The sequence below is a fragment of the Dromiciops gliroides genome, chromosome 1 (genome assembly GCF_019393635.1).
Source record: "Dromiciops gliroides isolate mDroGli1 chromosome 1, mDroGli1.pri, whole genome shotgun sequence".
Taxonomy (NCBI): Eukaryota; Metazoa; Chordata; class Mammalia; order Microbiotheria; family Microbiotheriidae; genus Dromiciops; species Dromiciops gliroides.
In genome coordinates this window covers 432,355,134-432,376,158 of record NC_057861.1, presented here as the reverse complement: position 1 = coordinate 432,376,158, position 21,025 = coordinate 432,355,134, and the positions used below count along the sequence as shown (strand labels likewise).

Here is a 21,025-nt window from a genome sequence, read left to right as displayed (position 1 = left end):
AGTTCAATGGCACTAGGTTTGGAGTGAGAAGACATGGATTTGAATCCTGGCTCTGCCACTTGTCCCCTGTGTAACCTTAGTCAAGTCATTGGGCCTCAATTTCCTCATCTATAAAATAAGGGGGTTTTACTAGATAATCTCTAAGCTACCTTTCAGCTCTAAAATCTATGGAGTTATACATGGATCTGCAAATTGAATTTTACTGCATATAAGCTTGGAACTTAATGAATAAGTCATAAATGAGTAATTGAGATTTGACTATGCCTGCAAATGAAAGTTATGTATTTTAGTTAGAAATGGTATGCCTAAATATAGAGCTAGACCCACATAGTGTCAGAGGAGGTAACTGCCTGTGTTTGACAGCTGCCAAAAGGCCTACCTGCCCCAAAATATCTTGTCTACAAGCCTACCACAGTCCCTTTAATTCTCAGAATTAGTCACTAACTGACTTAGGTTAAAAATATCATCTTGAGAAGCCTGTTAAAATGCAAATATCTACTCTTGGTTTATCACATTAGATTGCAATGAAACCTAGGACAGGTTAATTCAGATTAGCCATTGTGGCAAAAATTATTGGAGTTTTAGCTGACTCATTTGGGAGGGGCCACACCTGGCCCACCTTGAAGTTACGAATGCTACTGAGATCAGAAGGAGAACTCTCCATAGGCAGTTTTTGAAGGACCTCCCCTTTTGGGGGAGGGAGATTGAACACTCGTTGAGGGGAGGCTGGAGTCACTTCCAGAAGTCTCTCATGCTTGTCCACTCGCTCTCTCTCAGTTTTTCCCTGTGATGTGAGAAACTAGCAGATGTCCCAGGTGTGGTGAGTGAACACAAATTAGATATTTTAGACAGTATAGCTAGAATTTTAGCCCCTTACACAATAAAAAAAAGCAAACAAAAAAAGAGATTAGCAATGAAAGATAGGACTATTTTGCTTTATGTATGGCAATTGTGGCATCCTCCTTTCATATGTGGAATATACAAAAAAGCTATCCCAACGTACCTAGTGGGTTGATAACCACTCAAAACAATAGTTTATGAGCCCCTATAATGTGTTGCCTTTTTCCTCTAGTAAGCCAGAAGATACAGTTAGTTGAAAGTAAAGGCATTTAATGAAGTTGCACAGTAAGATTTTGCAATGTAACAACCTTTCTGAAAATATAGGAGACACCCTTCTACAAATATACATATATACACACATATACATATATATCAGCAGCAAGGTGAATGAGTACAAATAGAGCTCACCCATGGTGAGGAGGGGCGAGAGAAACACATAGAGGAAAACACATGTAAAGGGACAACTCAACCCTTTGATGGTTCAAGATTTCCATTGTCCTCTGGTGATGCTATCACACTGATCTGTTCCTGAATGAGTATATTGCTACTTCGGGCTCCTTGGACCTAATCCTCTGTGGCCATGTTACTCTGCTGGACTTACTCCTCCCTGGGAAAGAACACTGTGCTCCACTGGCCTCTGATGGTCTCTCTACATAGTCTGCATTGGCACACTATTTGACTTGTCTCAGAATCTCTCTGTTGGCCATTGAATTTTTTAGGTCTGTATAAACTTGTAAAGACTGTGAGTATAAGAATCATCTGTAACAGAAGGCTTTGATCTCTGTCCCAGATGTAGAGTTCAGAAAAGGAAACCCCTAATAATAGGTTTAACCTTAGCACCCAGACTGGGGGCAGCATGTCTAGCTTTTTTAGGTCTGGTCAAGCCATCTTTTCTTTAGTGTTAGCTATGGTGACTAGAACCTCTCCCTGATAAAGTCAGGATAACTCTTTAGTCATAGGAACCATACTCATCTAAGAAAAGCTAGACATGCTCCTCCTTTCCCTACCAACTGAGTAGAATGACTAGACCATTAATGTTCCTTCCCAACCCAGTCAATCTCAGCTTGGTTTGAAAAATTCATTTAAGAGGATCAGATTTTTTTTTTCTGATTTGATCAGGCATTTGCTGATAAAACTAATTCACTTAAGCATCTTGGTGAACATTCATAGTGCATGCCTTTTAATGGGATCATTCAAATAACAGAAAGTTGGTGAGGAAAGCACAAAATACCATTTTGATGCTTTAATCCAGCAACTAAATCAGACCCAGGGGAGAAAAAGGCATCTTGGATATTACTTAATGCATTATAAGCCTAGCTCCAGTTGCCTTGGCTATTTGTTTGATAATGTGTACTTTGGAGGGATATTTGCTAAAGGCAGTTTGGATGCATTTGAAAGTTAAGTAGCACAATGATGTGGAGTCAGGAATATCTGGTTTCAAATCCCACCTCAGACTTTTACTAGCTGTGTGACACTGGGCCAATCACCTAATCTTTTAGCATCAGTTTCCTCATCTTTATAATGGGAATTGGGGCAGAGTAAAGATGGCAGATTAGGGACAGTCACTCAGCTGAAATCTCCAAATATTCTCTCCAAACAACTTTAATATAATACCTTAAATCATATTTTGGATAGACAGAGCCAACAAAAGTCTGTAGTGAGACATTTTTCCAGCCTAACAAAACTTAAGAAATCTGTAGGACAAGTCCATGGCACTAGGTAAAGGCCTGTCCAGACCCCAAACATGCAGCAGTGGGAAGAGTAGCCACAGCAGCCACAGCAGCCACAGCAGCCACAGCAGCCACAGCTTCAAGAGACCTCAGTCTATAGATAATAAGTAGATCAGACAATTGGTCAGAAAAAGATTACAGGGGACTCTTTGCTGGCACTGGGTACAGCTGGCATTGATTGGCTACTCAATTGCCCATACACAGTTCTGGGTCACAGTTCCTGGGCAGAGAAGAGTAATGGTGGTCAGACAAAAGGGAGGAGGGGCCCTGTTCACAGTATTAGAGCAAAAAGGAGTGCTAGGGCTTGTGACTGCAGGGACCCAGTGGCCCTTCCTGGGTAAAGATCAGAGTATAGAATAGGAGAGCAATGATCATATTTCTCCCAGGATAAAACCACCTCACAAGCACCAAAATTTTGCATACTCCCCCCCCCCAATAAGCTCTGAAAATAGCAGCACAAAAAAAAGCCTGAAGCTTAGAACAATGCCTCCCCCACTAGATGAGCAGAGTCCAACTTTAACATAAAGTTAAAATGGAAAATGAGCAAACAAAAACAAAAGAAAATTTGACCATAAAAAGCTACTACAGTGGCAAACAAGACTAAGACATAAACTCAAGAAAACAATAATGTTAAAAAACAGCTATTAAAAAAAAAAAGCCTTGGCGTGGCTAGGTGGCGTAGTAGATAAAGTACCGGCCCTGGATTCAGGAGTACCTGGGTTCAAATCTGGCCTCAGACACTTGACACTTACCAGCTGTGTGACCCTGGGCAAGTCACTTAACCCCCATTGCCCTGCAAAAAAACCCCAAAACAAAACAAAAAAGCCTCTAAGAAAAATTCTAATTGGACCCAAGTCCTATAATAGTTCCTGGAAGAGTTAAAGAAAGAGATGAGTGGTAAAGAAAAAATTAGAAAAAGAAATGAGAATGATGCAAGAAAATTATTTAAAGAGAATTAACAGGGGCAGCTAGGTGGCACAGTGGATAGAGCACCAGCCCTGGAGTCAGAAGGACCCAAGTTCAAATCTGGCCTCAGACACTTGATACTTACTAGCTATGTAACCCTGGGCAAGTCACTTAACCCCAGTTACCTCACCAAAAAGAAAAAGAGAGAGAGAGGGAGAGAGAGAGAGAGAGAGAGAGAGAGAGAGAGAAAGAGAGAGAGAGAGAGAGAGAGAGAGAGAGAGAGAGAGAGAGAGAGAGAGAGAGAGAGAATTAACAGCTTGGTCACAAAAATTACAGAAGATTAAATAACACCTTAAAAAGAAAAATTGGTCAAATGGTAAAAGAGGCACAAAAATCCACCAAGGAAAAGAACTTCTTTAAAAGTAGAATATGCAAAATGGAAAAGGAGGTATAAGAGCTCACTGAAGATTTTTTAAAAATTAGAACTGGGCAAGTGGAAACTAATGACTCCATGATATGTCAAGAAATAATAAAACAAAGTCAAAAGAATGAAAAAAATAGAAGAAAATGTGGAATCTTTCATCAGAAAAACAACCACCTGGAAAATAGATTGAGGAGAGATAATTTAAGAATTATGGGATGGGGGCAACTAGGTGGTGCAGCGGATAGAGCACCAGCCCTGGAGTCAGGAGGACCTGAGTTCAAACCCGGCCTCAGACACTTAACACTTACTAGCTGTGTGACCCTGGGCAAGTCACTTAACCCCAATTGCCTCACTTAAAAAAAAAAAAAGAATTATGAGATGACCTAAAAGTCACAATCAAAGAAAGAGCTTACACATCATGTTTCAAGAAAATTATCAAGGAAAGCTGCCTTGATATCTTAGATTCAGAGGATCAAATAGAAATGAAATAAATCCACCAATTTCCACCTGAAAGAGATCCCAAAATGAAAGTTCCCAGGAATATTATAGCCAAATTCCAGACCTCTCAGATCCAAGAGAAAATATTTCAAGCAGTCAGAAAGAAATAATTCAAATATTGTAGCCACAGTCAGGATCATACAAAATTTAGATTTCCACATTAAGGAAGAAGATAGCTTAGAGGATAGATAGATAGATAGATAGATAGATAGATAGATAGATAGATAGAGAGAGAGAGAGAGAGATATATATACATATATATACATATATACATATATATATATATATATATATAATATTACTGAAAGCAAAGGATCCAGGATGCAACCAAGAATCACCTACTGAGCAAAACTGAATGTAATCCTTCAGGAGGAAATGACTATTTAATGAAATAGAGTATTTTCAAGCATTCCTGATGAAAAGTCCAGAGCTGAATAGAAAATTTGACACTCAAACACAAGATTCAAAAGATACATAAAAAGGTAAACACGAAGGAATAGTAGTAAGAGACAATGAAATTAATCTGTTTGCATTCCTCTATGAGAAGATGATACATATAACTCCTAAGAACTTTATCATTATTAGTGCAGTTAAAAGGAGTTTACACAGAGGACATGTATATGAGTCAATTATGTTGGAATGATCTCCAAGAAAAATGAAGGGGTGAGAAAGAGGGATGCACTGGGAGAAGGGGTAAGGAAGAGGTAGAATGGGAGAAATTTTCTTACATAAAAGAAGTACACAAGGAAGAGCTTTTACAATGGAGGGGGAAATGGGTACAGTCAATGTTTGAACTTCACTCTCATAAGAATTGGTTCAAAGAGGGAAATAGATAGATAGATAGATAGATAGATAGATAGATAGATAGATAGATAGATAGATAGATAGATAGATAAACACACGCATTCAATTGTGTATCTTCCTTACCCAATAAGAAAATAGGAAGGGAATAAGAAGAAGGAGGGATAATAAAAGGAAGGGTAGATTAAAAGAGGCAGTGGTCAGAAGCAAAATGGACTTTTGTGGAGGGACAAAATAAAAACAAAGAGAGAGGAAGAAACAGAAGAAAATTGGATGAAGGAAAATACACAACTTGTAATTGTAACTTTGAATGTCAATGGGATGAGTTCACCCATAAAACAGAAGGAGATATCAGAATGCATTAGAAACCAGAATACAACAATACATTGTTTATGAGACATACTTGAAACAGAAGACACACACAGGGTTAAAATAAAGGGCTGGAACAGAATCTAATATACTTCAGCTGAAGTAAAAAAGCTAAAGTACAAAAGGCAAAGGTAGCAATCATGATTTCAGACAAGGAAAAAGCAAAAATTGACCTAATTTTAAAAGAGCATCGGGGGAATTACATTTTACTAAAAGTTATCATAAGCAATGAAGTAATATAAAAAAATTACAGCAAGTTTCTCTGATAAAGGCTTCTTCATTTCTCAAATATACACTGAGTATAGAACTGAGTCAAATTTATAAAAATAAAAACCATTCCAATTGGTATATACCAGGTATATGCCAACAAACTTTATGATATCAACAGGCAGTTTTCAGAAGAAGAAATCAAAGCTATCTATAGTCATATGAAAACTGTCCTAAATCACTATTGATTAGAGAAATGCAAATTAAAACAACTCTGAGGTGCCACCTCACACCTATCAGAAATGACAAATTATGAAGGGGGTGAGGGAAAAATAGGTACAATAATGAACTGGTGGAGTAGTGAACCAGCCCAAACATGCTGGAGAACAATTTGGAACTATGCCCAAAGGACTATAAAACTGTGTATACCCTTTGATCCAGCAATACCACAAATAGATCTATACCTCCAAAGAGGTCAAAGGAAAAGGAAAAGGACCTGTATGTACAAAAATATTTAGAGCAACTATTTTTGTGGTGGCAAAGAATTGGAAGTCAAGGTGATGCTCATCAATTGAGGAGTGACTGAACAAGTTGTACCATCTGATTGTGTTAGAATATTATTGTGCTATTTAAAAAAATAGCAGTGAGGGGGTGGTTTCGGAAAAACATAGCAAGACCTATATGAACTGAAGCAAAGTGAAGTGAAAACTGAGAGATCATTTTACACAGTAACAGCAATGTTGTAATAATGATCAACTATGAAACACTTCACTACTCTGATCAATACAATGATCCAAGACAATTCCAGAGGATTCATGATGAAAAAATGCTATTCACCTCCAGAGAGAGAAATGATGAACTCTGAATGCAAATTGAAATATAATTTCCTCACTTTTTGTTTTTCTTGATTTTTTTTGCAATTTGGCTAACATGGAAAGATGTTTTGCATGATTTCACATGTATAACTGATATATTGCTTGCCTTCTCAGTGGATCAGGGAGGAGTTGGGAAAGAGGAAAGAATCTGGAATGCAAAATTTGAAAAGAAAAGATTGATTTAAAAATTTTTTTAATTGGAATCTTACCTTATGGGACAGTTGTGAGGATATAATAAGATAACATATGTAAAGTATTTTGCAAATCGTAAAAAGTGCTATGTAAATGTTAGCCACTACAATTTTTGTTGTTGCTGAAAGAGGCTTGTCTTGCACATCTTACCCAATACAACACATCCCAAGCATTCTCCAGCTTACTGATCTTGGCAGTTGTTCCTCCCTTTTGCCATATTTAACACCACAGAATTGAACCATCAGTGCTATATATCTGAACAACCTGGGTTCCTCTCCCCTCCCATGCCACCAAACTCTGCTCTGCTTCCCCCTACTCAGAGCAGGTTTGTTTTACACACTTACACCTAGGTGGCCCTAGATGTCCAAAGATTATGAAATTTTTATATATTTAATATCTATAAACTTAAACTTGGAGGAGAAGAAAAAATCATTACTTTCTGCTCTACTGCTCCTTACAGGTGAACAGAATCAAAACTCCAAAGCAGATTGATGAATTGATTGAAATTGAGAGTGACACAGGGACCTGGTACAAGAGGTGTTTTGTTCGAATCCGCACTGAATTGTATGGAGTAAGTCATGAACCCTATCTTGAATGTTTGTCTTTCGTGGCATTATGAGATTAACCACATATTAAGATTATAAGTGTAAAGAATTAATTGTTATTTGAAGATTTTATGCCTTGGAGTGCACTGGCCTAAAAACCTCAAATAACAATTAATACTTTACATAAGTTATAGATGAATTATACATAGATCTGTATCCACAGAGGGAATTTCCATAAAAAAGTTTCCCATACCGACAAAATCATAGGTCCCAATCCAAAAAGAAATATAAATAGTAATAAATAGATGTACCAAGTGACTCTCAGGGGCATGGACCCTGCTGATGCATTTACACCAGATTCCAGAAATAGTTGCAGGTATTTGGAGGACCTTGGTTCAAAGTCCCAGTCTCCTAGATATTACCTGTGTGACCTGGACTGAGTCATTATCCCTCTTTTCAGCTCAGTTACTTCATATATAATTTAAAAGATTTGGCCTTGATAAAGTTCATTCCATTTCCTGTGTTCCTAAAATGTTGGGATACCCTTGGGACCAGTATAGATGAGAGAAGAATCAAAATTGGTTCCTACCTTTGAGAAAGAAGAGTCTTTCAACAGTGATTTGGGATAGACTAATCTTTGGATAGCTAAGAAAGAAACCATAGTATCAAATATTGAGAGCATAAAAACTCATTATGATCTAGTTTCTTGACCTTGGACCCCTTTCTCTTTTAATTTTCATCTAAAAGGATCAAGGAGAGCCTGGTCTTCCCAGACTTACAGTCTCCCGATTGTTTAAGTGCATCACTTTAGATTTTATTCATCTTGGTTTTTGATGAACTATTGTGTCAGAGAAACTAACTCTCTAATGTTTCACAGATCTGGTTGACTTTTATGAGATGCTTTAACTATCCAGTTAAGGAGAACACCCTGAAGCTGACAGCAGTTTGGTTCACCTTGTCGTTTGGGTAAGAGTCATTTGGATTCTTAGAAAGAGAAAAAAAAAATGATGTATCCTCCTTTATGTCTTTTGCAGTCTGATGGTAACTTTTTCATATCACTTTGTGGCGTAGACATGCACTGTGGCTCTGAATTTTTAATTTATCTTTTCATTTTAATACGTCACTAGTTCTAGTTTCAACAAAAGCAACTGTCTGATAATTTCATATATTTCATATATGTTGAATAAAGGGGAAGCAAGGGAAAAGAAGAGGAATTTCATCTGCTTTTGACTGAATCCCATCTTTTGTTGGAAAGTTTTAAATTCTCATCCTCCCTAATTCATCATTTAAATAACTGCACAATAGATAATATTCTGCATTTGGGGCTGTGTGGTTGAGAACTGCAACAGCCAATGACTGTGCCCCAAGTTACTGCAGTTCCAGAAGAACCTTAGTTACACTTGTCTAGAGCTTACTTAACATCCTACTGACCCAAGCTAGAGAACTGGCAAGGGAGCCCTCTTTCCCTGGGCCTTAACCAGTAATTTACCCAACAAGATTTAAGCAACAATAGCCCTTGAGTCTCCTACTTTTCTCGCTTCTCTGTCTCAGCTAGCTAACATTTTAGTATCTGATATTTATTTAGTGCTTTTTAGCCAGCTAGATGGCATGGAGGAATAGAGCACCAAGGCCTGAAGTCAGGAAGATTCCTCTTCTTGAATTCAAATCTGGCCTCATTTACTAGCTGTGCAACCCTGGACAAGTCACTTCATCCTGTCTGCCTCAGTTTTTTGATCTGTAAAATGAACTAGAGAGGGAAATGGCAAACCACTCCAGTATCTTTGCCAAGAAACCCCTCAACTGGCATCATGAAGAGTTGGATACAACTGAACAAGAGTTTAGTGTTTTAGGTTTACACAGTATGTTACAAACATCATCTAACTATACAATTCCATGAACTTATGTGGCATCCTGAGACACAGGGTTTCATGAGAATCTTTGCCTCTCAGAGAGCACTTCTGACCAAGGTAGAAATATTCCAAAGGGGTTCAAAAAGGCTTTTATCGATCCAAATAATGTGTATTCTTTGTACTTTTAAAGGCAAGGGGGTAGCAAGCAACTGAATCTTCAGTAAAGAGGAAGTGTAGTAGAGTGAAAAGAATGTTGTACTTAGAGTAAGGAGATGAGTTCAAATCCTGCCTCCACCACTACCCTTATGACCATGAGCAAGTTGATTCATCAATCTGAACCTCAGTTTCCTGAATTGTAAAACAGAGGCAATAGTACCTGTAGTGCCTACTTCACAAGGCTGCTGTGAGAATCAAATGGAAGCACTTTGCAAACCTTTAAAGACCATGCGAATGTCAGTTATTATTATTAGTCTCAGATAGATAGAAGTTATGTCTCCTTTTCCTGAATTCCTGAAATGTCTTTTTCACTCTGAATATTTTTTGTAATTGCTAAGACTATGAGAAGATACAATCATAACCAGAAATGCTTATATGAGGACTTTATATGGTGACAAATGGAGTACAATGGAAGTGGACTGAATTTGAAGTCAGGAGTGGATTTGAATCCTGCCTGTGCTATTTGCAACTCATGTGACCTTGCAAATCTTGAGCAAGGCATTTCCCCTTTCTGGGCCTCTGTGGGTTTTGGGGGGGGGGGTTTGTTTTGTTTTATCTTTAAAATGCAGGAGCAACACCCTTTCTAAGAGAATCATGGATGTCTTTGACTATGCATGTTGGAAGGCTCACTCTCTTGTACTGGAGTTCTTAACAAGCAAGGCTCTTTTTGTCTCCACAGGTACTATGGATTGTCTGTCTGGTTCCCTGATGTTATTAAGCATCTGCAGTCTGATGAATATGCAGCCCAAGTGAGAAATATTGGCAGAGAAAAAGTGGCCAATTTTACTCTCAACTTCACCTTGGAAAATCAGATCCACACCAATATAGAATACGACAATGGCAGGTCGAGAAACATTTAAGTACCATCATTCACTACCAGTCTGGGAAAGAGAATTGTGAGGTTGTTAAGTCAGTGTGACAATGAATGCTGAATATTCCTTTTCAGTTTGTAAACATTAGCCCTTATTGTACTCAATGTTAGAGCTTTTAGGTGGTCTCAGAAAAAAAACACAGGTAAAGTTATGGGGGGAATCAATTATTTTTCCATTTAATTTATGAAACATGTGTGTCTGTGTATTCTTAGAAATTAGTAGTGGAGGTAGTGACACTGAGGCTACATGTGTAAAAAGCACATTATTTGGCAACCGGAGGAGAGATCCCCGACTGAGGGAAAGTTGGGGGGTAGTGGTGGTGACTGGGGGAAAGCTAGAGAACACACCCATTTAAAAAAAAAGAATTTTAAAAAAAGAAAAAGAAATAAGTAGTGGATCAGTCTTAAGAAAGAGAAGGAAAATTTGGACAAAAGCTAAAAGGGTACAAATAGGCAGAGAAAAGGTGCCTGATGAAGTGACACTGCAGGGTATAATCATGTATGAAGAAGTAAAAAAATCTAGGTCACAACTCTAGCCTTACACTTAAATGTGTGTGTATGTGCATGTGTGTATACAAATATGTGTGTGTATTCAAGCATTCAAACGGGGAGTGTGCCTATGACACTTCTCAAACTCTGATTCAGTGGTACCCGATGTAGATGAGCCAGGTCCATATTTCATTGCCCTAAAGCAGCCCAAAGTCATAAACATGAAACCATGGTCTTTTACAGACAACACATTGGGAACTCATAACTTTTTGTGTGTCGTGGAGTACTTTAGTAATCTGATGATGCCTATGCTTTTAAATGTACAAAATGTATAAAATTTCAAAGGAAAGCAATTATATTGAAATGCTGTTATTAAAATGTTTTTTTGAAACCAGTTCACAGAACCCAGGTTAAAAATCTGTTTTATGGAGACCCTTTCTATATTGTCCTAACATTGTATTCAGGGGTCAAAGAACTTCTAAATGGAATCAAAAAGAGATGGTCACCACTCAACCAAATACTCAGTCAATGCTTGATTATCAATGGTAAAGTCTTGGTCTGAATGACTGAAATCCAAAGGTAAACCCAAACTTGGATTTTAATCGAGTTCCATAGGCTTCTTTCCAGCAAACTCATTCACCAGAACTGTTAATGAGAAATGAAATGTTGGTGTCTATGCTTTATCTCTTCTTCTTCTGATGGAAGAAAATACTGTTGAATAGCGACTAGGTCAAGAAGCAGGCAAGGGAGGAAGGAAAAGGGCTAGGGAAATTTCTAAATTGAATACCTTGGAACCTGAACAATCAAGAAGTGATAATAATCAGGCATTAAGCTTCTGCCTCACCTGAATCTCTTTGACCTGCATTTATCCCCCATGAGCCAAGGTCAGTGATGCAATCTCTTTTGTGTCCGACAGGTTCATGGGAATGAAGTTCAAATCTGTAACTTTTAAAGACTCCATTTTTAAGAGCTGTACCTTTGAGGACGTGGCCTCCCTGAACACCTACTTCAGGAACTGTACATTTATTGACACAGTTTTTGACAACACAGGTATGTCACTAACCACTGCCATCAAAGGCAGACCATTTGAGGAGGTCTACAATAAATGTTATAAGCTTTATGCATAAAACCAGTGTAGGGATAAGGGATCTGTATAAAGTAATGATAACACCTAAAACAAATTCGTTGCCTGACTCTGAATATATTGGGGTAAAGTTCCAATCTTACTGCCAAAGTTGGTACAAGTATATTTGTCTTAGAATTGTACCTCACTTTACCTAGTAGGTATGTTCCTGAAAAGTTAAGCATGAATTAATTTTTCATAAATGATTCTACATAGTGTTGGAGAGTTAAAAGTCATATTATGAATCCTTTTGTAAAGCATATAATTGGCCTATAATTTATCTGCTTTTGTAAGTCCAGGTTTTCTTAGCCTGGGTTTGCTTAAAGTGAAGTACATTTTTTTTTCTCTACCAAAAGTAGACAGCATAATTTAGGGAAAAATACTTAGATTCAGAGACTTAGTTCAAATGCTAGATCATAATTACTAGCTATTAGACCATAGGTAAATCAATTTATTTCTTGTCCTCAATTTCTCCATATACAAAATGAGGGGGTTATACTTGGAGTCTTTTAAAACCCCTTCTAGTTCTACATCCATGATTCTATGGAAGTGTGGATGTTACCTGCCTTTTTTATTTATTTTTAACCAAAACCTCTTGAGAGCCTGAAAAACATCTGGGATGTGATCTAGCAGGAATGAGTCCTATGTGACAGCCCCAACCTAGAGTAGACCCTGCTACACAACAGACTGTTCCCCACTTGTTGGTAGTTCTCCCAGGAAGAAAAAGGGAAGAGCCCATGGTGGGTTAACACCACAGGCAGACAAGTCCAAATTTGTGATTGCTCATTCCTATCTACTTCCTGACCTTGTTAGCAGGATACAGGCCAAATTTGAGCAACTAATGAGAGGTGTCCAAAGTCACAGTAACAGAACTAGTGAATAGCTGTGCTTGGCAGGTATTAAATGCTTGACTTGTAAACTCCTTGAGAGGAAAAATTGTTCCATCATTTGTATTTGTAGTCCTATAAAGGGCTGCTAGGTGGTGAAGAGGATAGAGTACTGGGCCAGGAGTCAGGAAGACTCATCTTCCTGAGTCCAAATCTGGCCTCAGACACTTATGTGCTGTATGACCCTGGGCCAGTCACTTAACCCTGCTTGTCTCAGATTCTTCATCTGTAAAATGAGCTGGGGAAGGAAATGGTAAATGACTCCAGTATGTTTGCCAAGGAAACCTCAAATGGGGTCACAAAGAGTTGAACACACCTCAACACCAACAACAACAAAATTCTCACAGAAGGGATATTTAATAACGATTGATTGATTGATGGGCAGAGTTTTCTGGAGGATTCCAGGATACCTTGAGCTCTAGATTCACCTACTTCCACCTAATATTTCTTTTTTCATTTTTTTTGCAGGGCAATGAGGGTTAAGTGACTTGCCCAGGGTCACACAGCTAGTAAGTGTCAAGTGTTTGAGGCTGGATTTCAACTCAGGTCGTCCTGAATCTAGGGCCAGTGCTTTATCCACTGCGCCACCTTGCTGCTCCCTCCACCTAATATTTCTAAAGCACTAAGCATGGTATCAGAGACATAGTAAGCACTTAATAAAGGCTTGTTCCCTCCCTCATTGAATTCATTCACTTTGTCAATAAGAATTGTTTGCCTTTTATGTGTAATGAATGTGCTAGATATTGAAGAAATAACAAAAATAGATATTAAATTTTTGTTCAAGTTCCACCTGGGACTCACTGTATGATCAGGACATTCAGGCAGCTAGGTGGCATATTGGACAGAGTGCTGGACCTGGAATCAGAAACACTGGCATGACAATCCAGTATTAGATACCTACTGGCTGTGTGACTCTGGACAAGTCACTTAAACTCTGTGAGCCTCAGTTTCCTCATATATAAATTAGGGATAATAAAAACACCTCTCAGACTTGTCAGGATAAAATGAGATATTAGTATAAAACACTTTGCAAACTTTGAAGTGCTATATCTCTGGGTGTTTTTATTATTTTACAACTTCTCTATGTCTCAAGATACCACAAAATGATAGATATAACTCACAATCTTACATTTTGAAACAAATTGTAGTCTCCGTAACTAGATGATGTGGGTGCTGTTAGAAATATAGTATCAGCCAAGACAACTCCAAAGGACTCATGATGGAAAATGTTCTCCACATCCAGAAAAAAGAACTGTGGATTCTCAAGGCAAATTGAACCATACTATTTCTACTATTTTTTTTTTTAGGGTTTTCCCTTTTGTTCTGATTCTTCTTTCACAACATGACTAATGAAGAAATATGTTTAATGTGATTGTACATATATAACCTGTATCAGATCGCTTTCTGTCTTGGGGAAGGGAGAGGGAACGGAGGGAGGGAGAAAAATTTGGAACTAAAACTCTTATGAAAACAAATACTGAAAACTATCTTTACATGTAACTGGAAAATAATAAAATACTTTTATGATTTTAAAAAAAGAAATACAATATCAACATGACTCAACTAGAGTAAAACTGTAAAAAAAAATAAGATTAGCATCAGTTAGTCATGGCAAAAGAGACAAGTAGCCTCTCTAAGTTCATTTATTAAACTAATAAATATTGGCGACAGTATGGCTAATTGGAGAGAGTCCTAGGGTTGGAGTGAGGAAACTTCACTTTGATTCTGATGTGTGATACTTATTAGCCTTGTGAGTCTGGGAAAATCATTTAACCTCTCTATGAATTAGTTTTCTTATCTATAAAATTGAGGTAATATATCTACTTCAATTAATAAGTAATTATTAAGCACCTACTTTGTGCCAGATACTATACTAGACATGGGGGACACAAAAAATTAAAAGTCCCCTGCTTCAAGAACCTTACAGCCTTTGGGGGAGTCAAGTATATAAAAATATATTTCTCAAAGAAAACATTTTGTAAGCCTACCCTTAAAGCCCTCTGCAAAAATGAGTTATTTTTATGAAACATCTGCTGTGTACAAGGGACTGTGGGTAATACAAAAATGTATAAAACATGATCCCTACCCTCACTGGGCTTGGAGTCAGGAAGACTCATCTTCCTGAGTTCAAATGTGACCTCAGGCACTTACTAGCTGTGTGACCCTGGGCAAGTCACTTAACTCTGTTTACTTCAGTTTCTTCTATAAAATGAACCGGAGAAAGCAATGGCAAGCTACTCCAATGTCTTTCCCCAGGAAACCCCAAGTGGGGTCACAAAGAGTTGGACAGGACTGAAGTGACTAAACAACAACTCTCAGGAGGCTTACAATCCCAATATTCTTAATAATTTTTGGCATATTTCCCAATCACAATTAGATAATATCTAATATGGACAGCTAGGTGGCACAGACCTGGATTCAGGAGGACCTGAGTTCAAATATGACTTCAGATACTTGACACTAGGTGTGTGACCCTGGACAAGTCACTTAATTCTCATTGCCCCACAATACAAAACAAAACAAAATAAACAAATAAAAAAGATATCTAATCACCTCTATGCTCTCTTCCACAGATTTTGAGCCATATAAATTCATTGACAGCGAATTTAAAAACTGCACATTCATGCACAATAAAACTGGATGTCAGATCAGCTTTGATGATGACTATAGCGCCTACTGGATTTACTTTGTTAATTTCCTGGGTACACTGGCAGTGTTGCCAGGGAACATTGTATCTGCACTGCTGATGGACAGGATTGGACGCTTAACCATGCTAGGTATGTATATTTGCCTGGATTATATAAAATGAAGTAACTGCTCATATTTTAGCTCATGCCCAGTGTTTTCTTTGGGGACTTGCAATCCAAGGAGGTAAAAAGACATCATTCCACAGAGCTGCCCTTGGCGCTTAATTATAGCCTAACATTGCGTTTAACTCCATTTCACAGGAGCTGTTCCCATGAATTCATTTCCAGACTGAAAAACTAATGATGTATGACCAACATGTATTTTTCCACTTAAATTAACTAAGAAATGTATAATGTTCATTTCATAGTCTCTGTGTTTGAAATCCATTTGGTTGGGCAAGCTAAGTTTTCTTTTTGGTGACTAACCGGCTAGGTTATATCAGTGATTAATATGGCATGGAGGAGAATGGGAAGACCTCTAGGAGTCAGAAACTTGGGTTCCAGGCCCCAGGTCTAACATTTACTAGGTGTATGATTATCCTGGGACAAGTCTCTGGCCATCTCTGGACCTCATTGACACATCTGTAAAATGAGGCGGTTGAGCTAAATGATGTCTGAGATCACTTCCACCTCTGAATTTGTGGTCCTGTTACCTGTAGGGACAGCTAGGTGGCACAGTATATAGAAAACTGGCTTTGGAATCAGGAACATTCATCTTCCTGAGTTCAAATCCAGGCTTAGACACTTACTAGCTGTGTGACCCTGGACACGTCACTTAACCCTGTTTGCCTCAGTTTCTTCATCTATAAAATGAGTTGGAGAAGGAAATGGCAAATCACTCCAGTATCTCTGACAAGAAAACCTTAAATGGGGTCACAAAGAGTCATCCATGACTGAACAAGACCTCTCTGAACTTCAGGTTCCCCTTCCTTAAAATAGAGAAAATAATACTTATGCATAATAAAGGCAGCATGATATAGTAGATAGAGTGCAGGGTTTGAAGTCAGGGAAACCTGGATTCAAATACTGCCCCTCATGCTTAGGAGCTATGTGAGCCTTGACAAATTCTTTAATCTCTATGTGTCTCTGGTGACTCCCTGGGACTTACAATGAAGTCACAGTATGATCTGTGTTGATGGAAGGCGTTCCTATGCTGAAGAAATAGCAGACCCTTCTTATAATATTTTTATTACTACCTACCTTGCAGGCTCATTATAAGAGAAGCTCTTTGTTCCACTTAAGACACAATATAAATGTGAACTATTATTAATGGTTGTTGTCATGGTACTACTGTATTTCTCACCTTTAAAACCTAAAAAGTTTCTCCTTGAGAAGCAAGGATTGAGTCCATCAGCATTTATTAAGAGCCTACTGGGGCAACTCGGTGGTGCAGTGTATAGAGCACCAGCCCTGGATTCAGGAGTACCTGAGTTCAAATCCGGCCTCAGACACTTGACACTTACTAGCTGTGTGACCGTGGGCAAGTCGCTTAACTCTAATTGCCTCACAAAAAAAAAAAAAAAAAAAAAAGAGCCTACTGCAGGGGGCAGCTAGGTAGCAACATGGATAAAGCACTAGCCCTGGATTCAGGGGGACCTGAGTTCAAATCTGACCTCAGACACTTGACACTTATTAGCTGTGTGACCCTGGGCAAATCACTTAACCCACATTGTCCTGCCAAAAAAAAGGGGGGGGGGGGCGGGCTACTGTGTTGTGCTATAGGAAATAATGAGCAGGAAAAAGACTTACACAAACTGATACAAAGTAAAGTGAACAGAACCAGGAGAACATTGTACACAGTAATAGCAACATTGTATGATGATCAACTGGGAATGACTCGACTACTCTCAGCAATACATTGATCCAAGACAATTCCAAACAACTCATGATAAAAAATACTCTCTACCTCCAGAGGAAAAAAAACAATAAAGTCTGAATGAAGATTTTTTTTATTTTATTTTTTCATGTTTTTTTTCTTTTTTGGTCTCTGTCTTTACAACATGACTAATATGGAAATATGTTTTATATTATTGTACATGTATAACCTTTATCAAATTGCTTGCCATTTCATGGAGAGGCAAGAGAAGAGGGAGGGAAAGAATTTGGAACTCAACATCTTAGAAAATGAATGTAAATTTTTTTCTTTACATGTATTTGGGGGAAATATTATTTAAAACAAATAAACAAAATAACCTATGTGCCAAGTACTCAAATGCTAAGTTCACTTGCCCTGAGAAAACAGACAACCTGACTGCTTTTGTGTGGTTTCTCATTAGGTGGCTCTATGGTACTTTCTGGGATTAGCTGCTTTTTCCTTTGGTTTGGTACCAGTGAATCCATGATGATAGGAATGCTGTGTCTCTATAATGGCCTGACCATTTCTGCCTGGAACTCCCTGGATGTGGTCACTGTGGAACTCTACCCAACAGACAGAAGGTATGTTCCAACCAGCCAGCCAGCATGCTTAGGAGGAAATGGGCCTACAGGAGTGGTGGAGAACGTGTCAGCGCTAGCCTAATAGAAATTTCCTGAAAACATCTAGCTGGTGAGCTGCACATTCCAGAAAAGTCTCAAATAATAATAATAATAATAATAAAGCCAGAATGCATACCTGGTAGCAAAAGCGAATAGGGCAATGAAACTGAGAGAAGTTAATAAGAAATATGAATTTGTTTATTCACTGAGGATATGTGGAGGCTATAATAAAACAGCAGGCACTGGGATTTAATAGCATCTTTTGGACCAGCTAATGAGTGTGGGCAAAAATTTTAGCTGCTAATCAGTCCCAAGAGGGTGAATATATTGGTCAGCAGGTGTCTGCATGATCTCTGTATTAATCAGCCACAAAGAAGGCCCCTTAAAATCCAGATTTGGACTTTCCAGAGTGCTTGGAGGAAGACCCAGTGCATTTCCAATTTCTGTAAGGATTGATATTGAAAGAAAATTACTCATCCATCCCCCCAAAATGGAGACATTCTTATCTCTAGCCTTGTGTCAAAGAAAAAGGTGTAGAGGATGGGGCTTTTTGTTAGGAAATTGAATGAATTCCCCAATGGAATCACTTATTTAAAGGAAAGGAAAAAATATAGAATATTTTATATAGCAACTTTAATTTTTTTTCTATAAGGAAGAAAAAAACCAAACTTGTTATCTTTAATAAAAAATCAATCATGGGGGGGGGCAGCTAGGTGGTGCAGTGGATAGAGCACTGGCCCTGGATTCAGGAGGACCTGAGTTCAAATCTGGCCTCAGACACTTAACACTTACTAGCTATGTGACCATGGGCAAGTCACTTAACTCCAAATGCCTAGTAAAAAAAAAAAATCAATCATTGGAACTTTTTAGAAAGAAAAAGGAAGGACCTGAGTTCAAATCCGACCTCAGACACTTGACACTTACTAGCTGTGTGACCCTGGGCAAGTCACTTAATCCTCATGGCCCTGCAAAAAAAACCCCCAAAAACAACAACAACAACAAAAAAAAATCATTGGAACTTTTTAGAAAGAAAAAGAAAGGACCTGAGTTCAAATCTGACCTCAGACACTTGACACTTACTAGCTGTGTGACCCTGGGCAAGTCACTTAATCCTCATTGCCCCTCAAAAACAAACAAAAAATTAAAATGCCAAAAACAATTTTTAAAAAAGAAAGAAAAATAAAAGAAAGCTATTTTCTTCTTTTGCTTGCATGTGTGGAGATGATACCTTTTTTGTTTTGGGAGGGTTTTTTTTGGGGGGGGGTATTTTTTGTGCGTTTTTTTTGTCTCAGTCTCAAATGACTTTTCTGTTTTCTCCCCATGGAGATTCACTCCACCTTTGGATGAAGTCAGCATTATTCTCTGTGCTTTGCTTGGTGGGGAGGAGGGATTTTTCCAGGGTTGCAATTAAAATGTTTTCACTTCTGAGTAGAAATGTTCCTCCACCTCACTATCCTGACCCTTCTCTTCTGCTTTTCAAGTCTGTCTCTTCTTTCACCCTTCTTACCTCCAGTTTACTTTGTTCCCTCTGGTTACAGTCTTAAATTCTTTTTTTAAAAATTTTTTAATATTATGAACATAATGAGCATGAACAAACAAAACCATTTCAACATACAAAGCAAAAAAGAATTAATTGTCTGTGAAAACTGTGAACTTCTATCATTCTATTGTATATTTTACCACTACCAAAATAATCATCCTAAAATACCGCTTTCTTCATGACGCTAGTCTTCTCAAAATCTTCTGCAATTCCCCATTGCCAACAGAATAAAATCTAAATTCCTTAGTCTGGTATTTATCTTGGAGGCTATGGAAACCCCCAGAAATGGTGGCTGGGGTGGGATGAGAAAGTCAGAGAATAAATGAGGGTTCAGTGAATAAACGATAAAGGACCTGAGTTTGATCCTGCTCCTGATAATTACTCCCTATTCATTCTTGGGAAGTTATTTCATCTCTAGTAGCCTTGGTTTTAACTATAAAATGAAAGGATCAGGGGCAGCTAGGTGGCACAGTGGATAGAGCACCGGCCCTGGAGTCAGGAGTACCTGAGTTCAAATCCACCCTCAGACACTTAACACTTACTAGCTGTGTGACCCTGGGCAAGTCACTTAACCCCAATTGCCTCACTAAAAAAAAAAAAAAAAAAGAAAGGATCAGCCTAGAAGACATATGGTTGCTTCAAGCTCTAAAATGATTATCCTAGGAAGCCCAGGGTTACTGATTGGCTCTCACACCAGATAACAGGATATGGCAAAATTTTTGTTGTTTAGTCGTTTTCAATCATGTCCAGCTCTTCGTGATCCCTTTTGGGATTTTCTTGGCAAAGATACTGGAATTATTTGCCAGTTACTTCTCCAGCTCATTTTACAGATTTAGGAAACTGAGGCAAACTGGTTTAAATGACTTGCCCAGGGTCACACAACTAGTAAGTGTCTGAGGCCAGATTTAAATTCAGGTTTTCCTGATTCCAGGCCTGATGCTCTATCCACTGTGCCAACCAGCTGCCCCTGCACAACCTGGCTACTGGTTTTAGGGAACCACAGAAGCTACTGCTTAGGGGCACGGGAATGGAATTTAGAACAAGCAAGACTTATTAGCTCGGGGCGGCTAGGTGGCACAGTGGATAAAGCACCGGCCCTGGAGTCAGGAGTACCTGAGTTCAATCCAGCCTCAGACATTTAACACTCACTAGCTGTGTGACCCTGGGCAAGTCACTTAACCCCAATTGCCTCACAAAAAAAAACAAAAAAAAGACTTATTAGCTTATCATTCCTGAATGTTTTAGTCAGGGCCTAGAAAATGGAAGCTTTCGGGGCGGCTAGGTGGTGCAGTGGATAGATAGATAGAGCACCGACCCTGGAGTCAGGAGGACCTGAATTCAAATCCGGCCTCAGACACTTGACACTTACTAGCTGTGTGACCTTGGGCAAGTCACTTAACCCCAATTGCCTCACTTAAAAAAAAAAAGAAAATGGAAGCTTTCCAGAAATGTAATGTCCTTACTAATGATGCAATTAAAGCCACCTTCCAGTTTGCTGGT

At 38.5% G+C, this 21,025-nt stretch overlaps 1 protein-coding gene across 1 annotated transcript in view; it reads left to right on the top strand.

Annotated features, from left to right (window-relative positions):
- Positions 1–21,025, top strand: part of SV2C (synaptic vesicle glycoprotein 2C) — a 294,836-nt gene that overhangs the window by 229,749 nt on the left and 44,062 nt on the right. The window contains exons 7-12 of the mRNA XM_043966051.1: positions 7,303–7,413; positions 8,265–8,353; positions 10,133–10,297; positions 11,730–11,863; positions 15,397–15,600; positions 17,787–17,946. Coding sequence (XP_043821986.1) covers positions 7,303–7,413; positions 8,265–8,353; positions 10,133–10,297; positions 11,730–11,863; positions 15,397–15,600; positions 17,787–17,946 — 863 coding nt within the window. The remainder of the gene's footprint in view (positions 1–7,302; positions 7,414–8,264; positions 8,354–10,132; positions 10,298–11,729; positions 11,864–15,396; positions 15,601–17,786; positions 17,947–21,025) is intronic.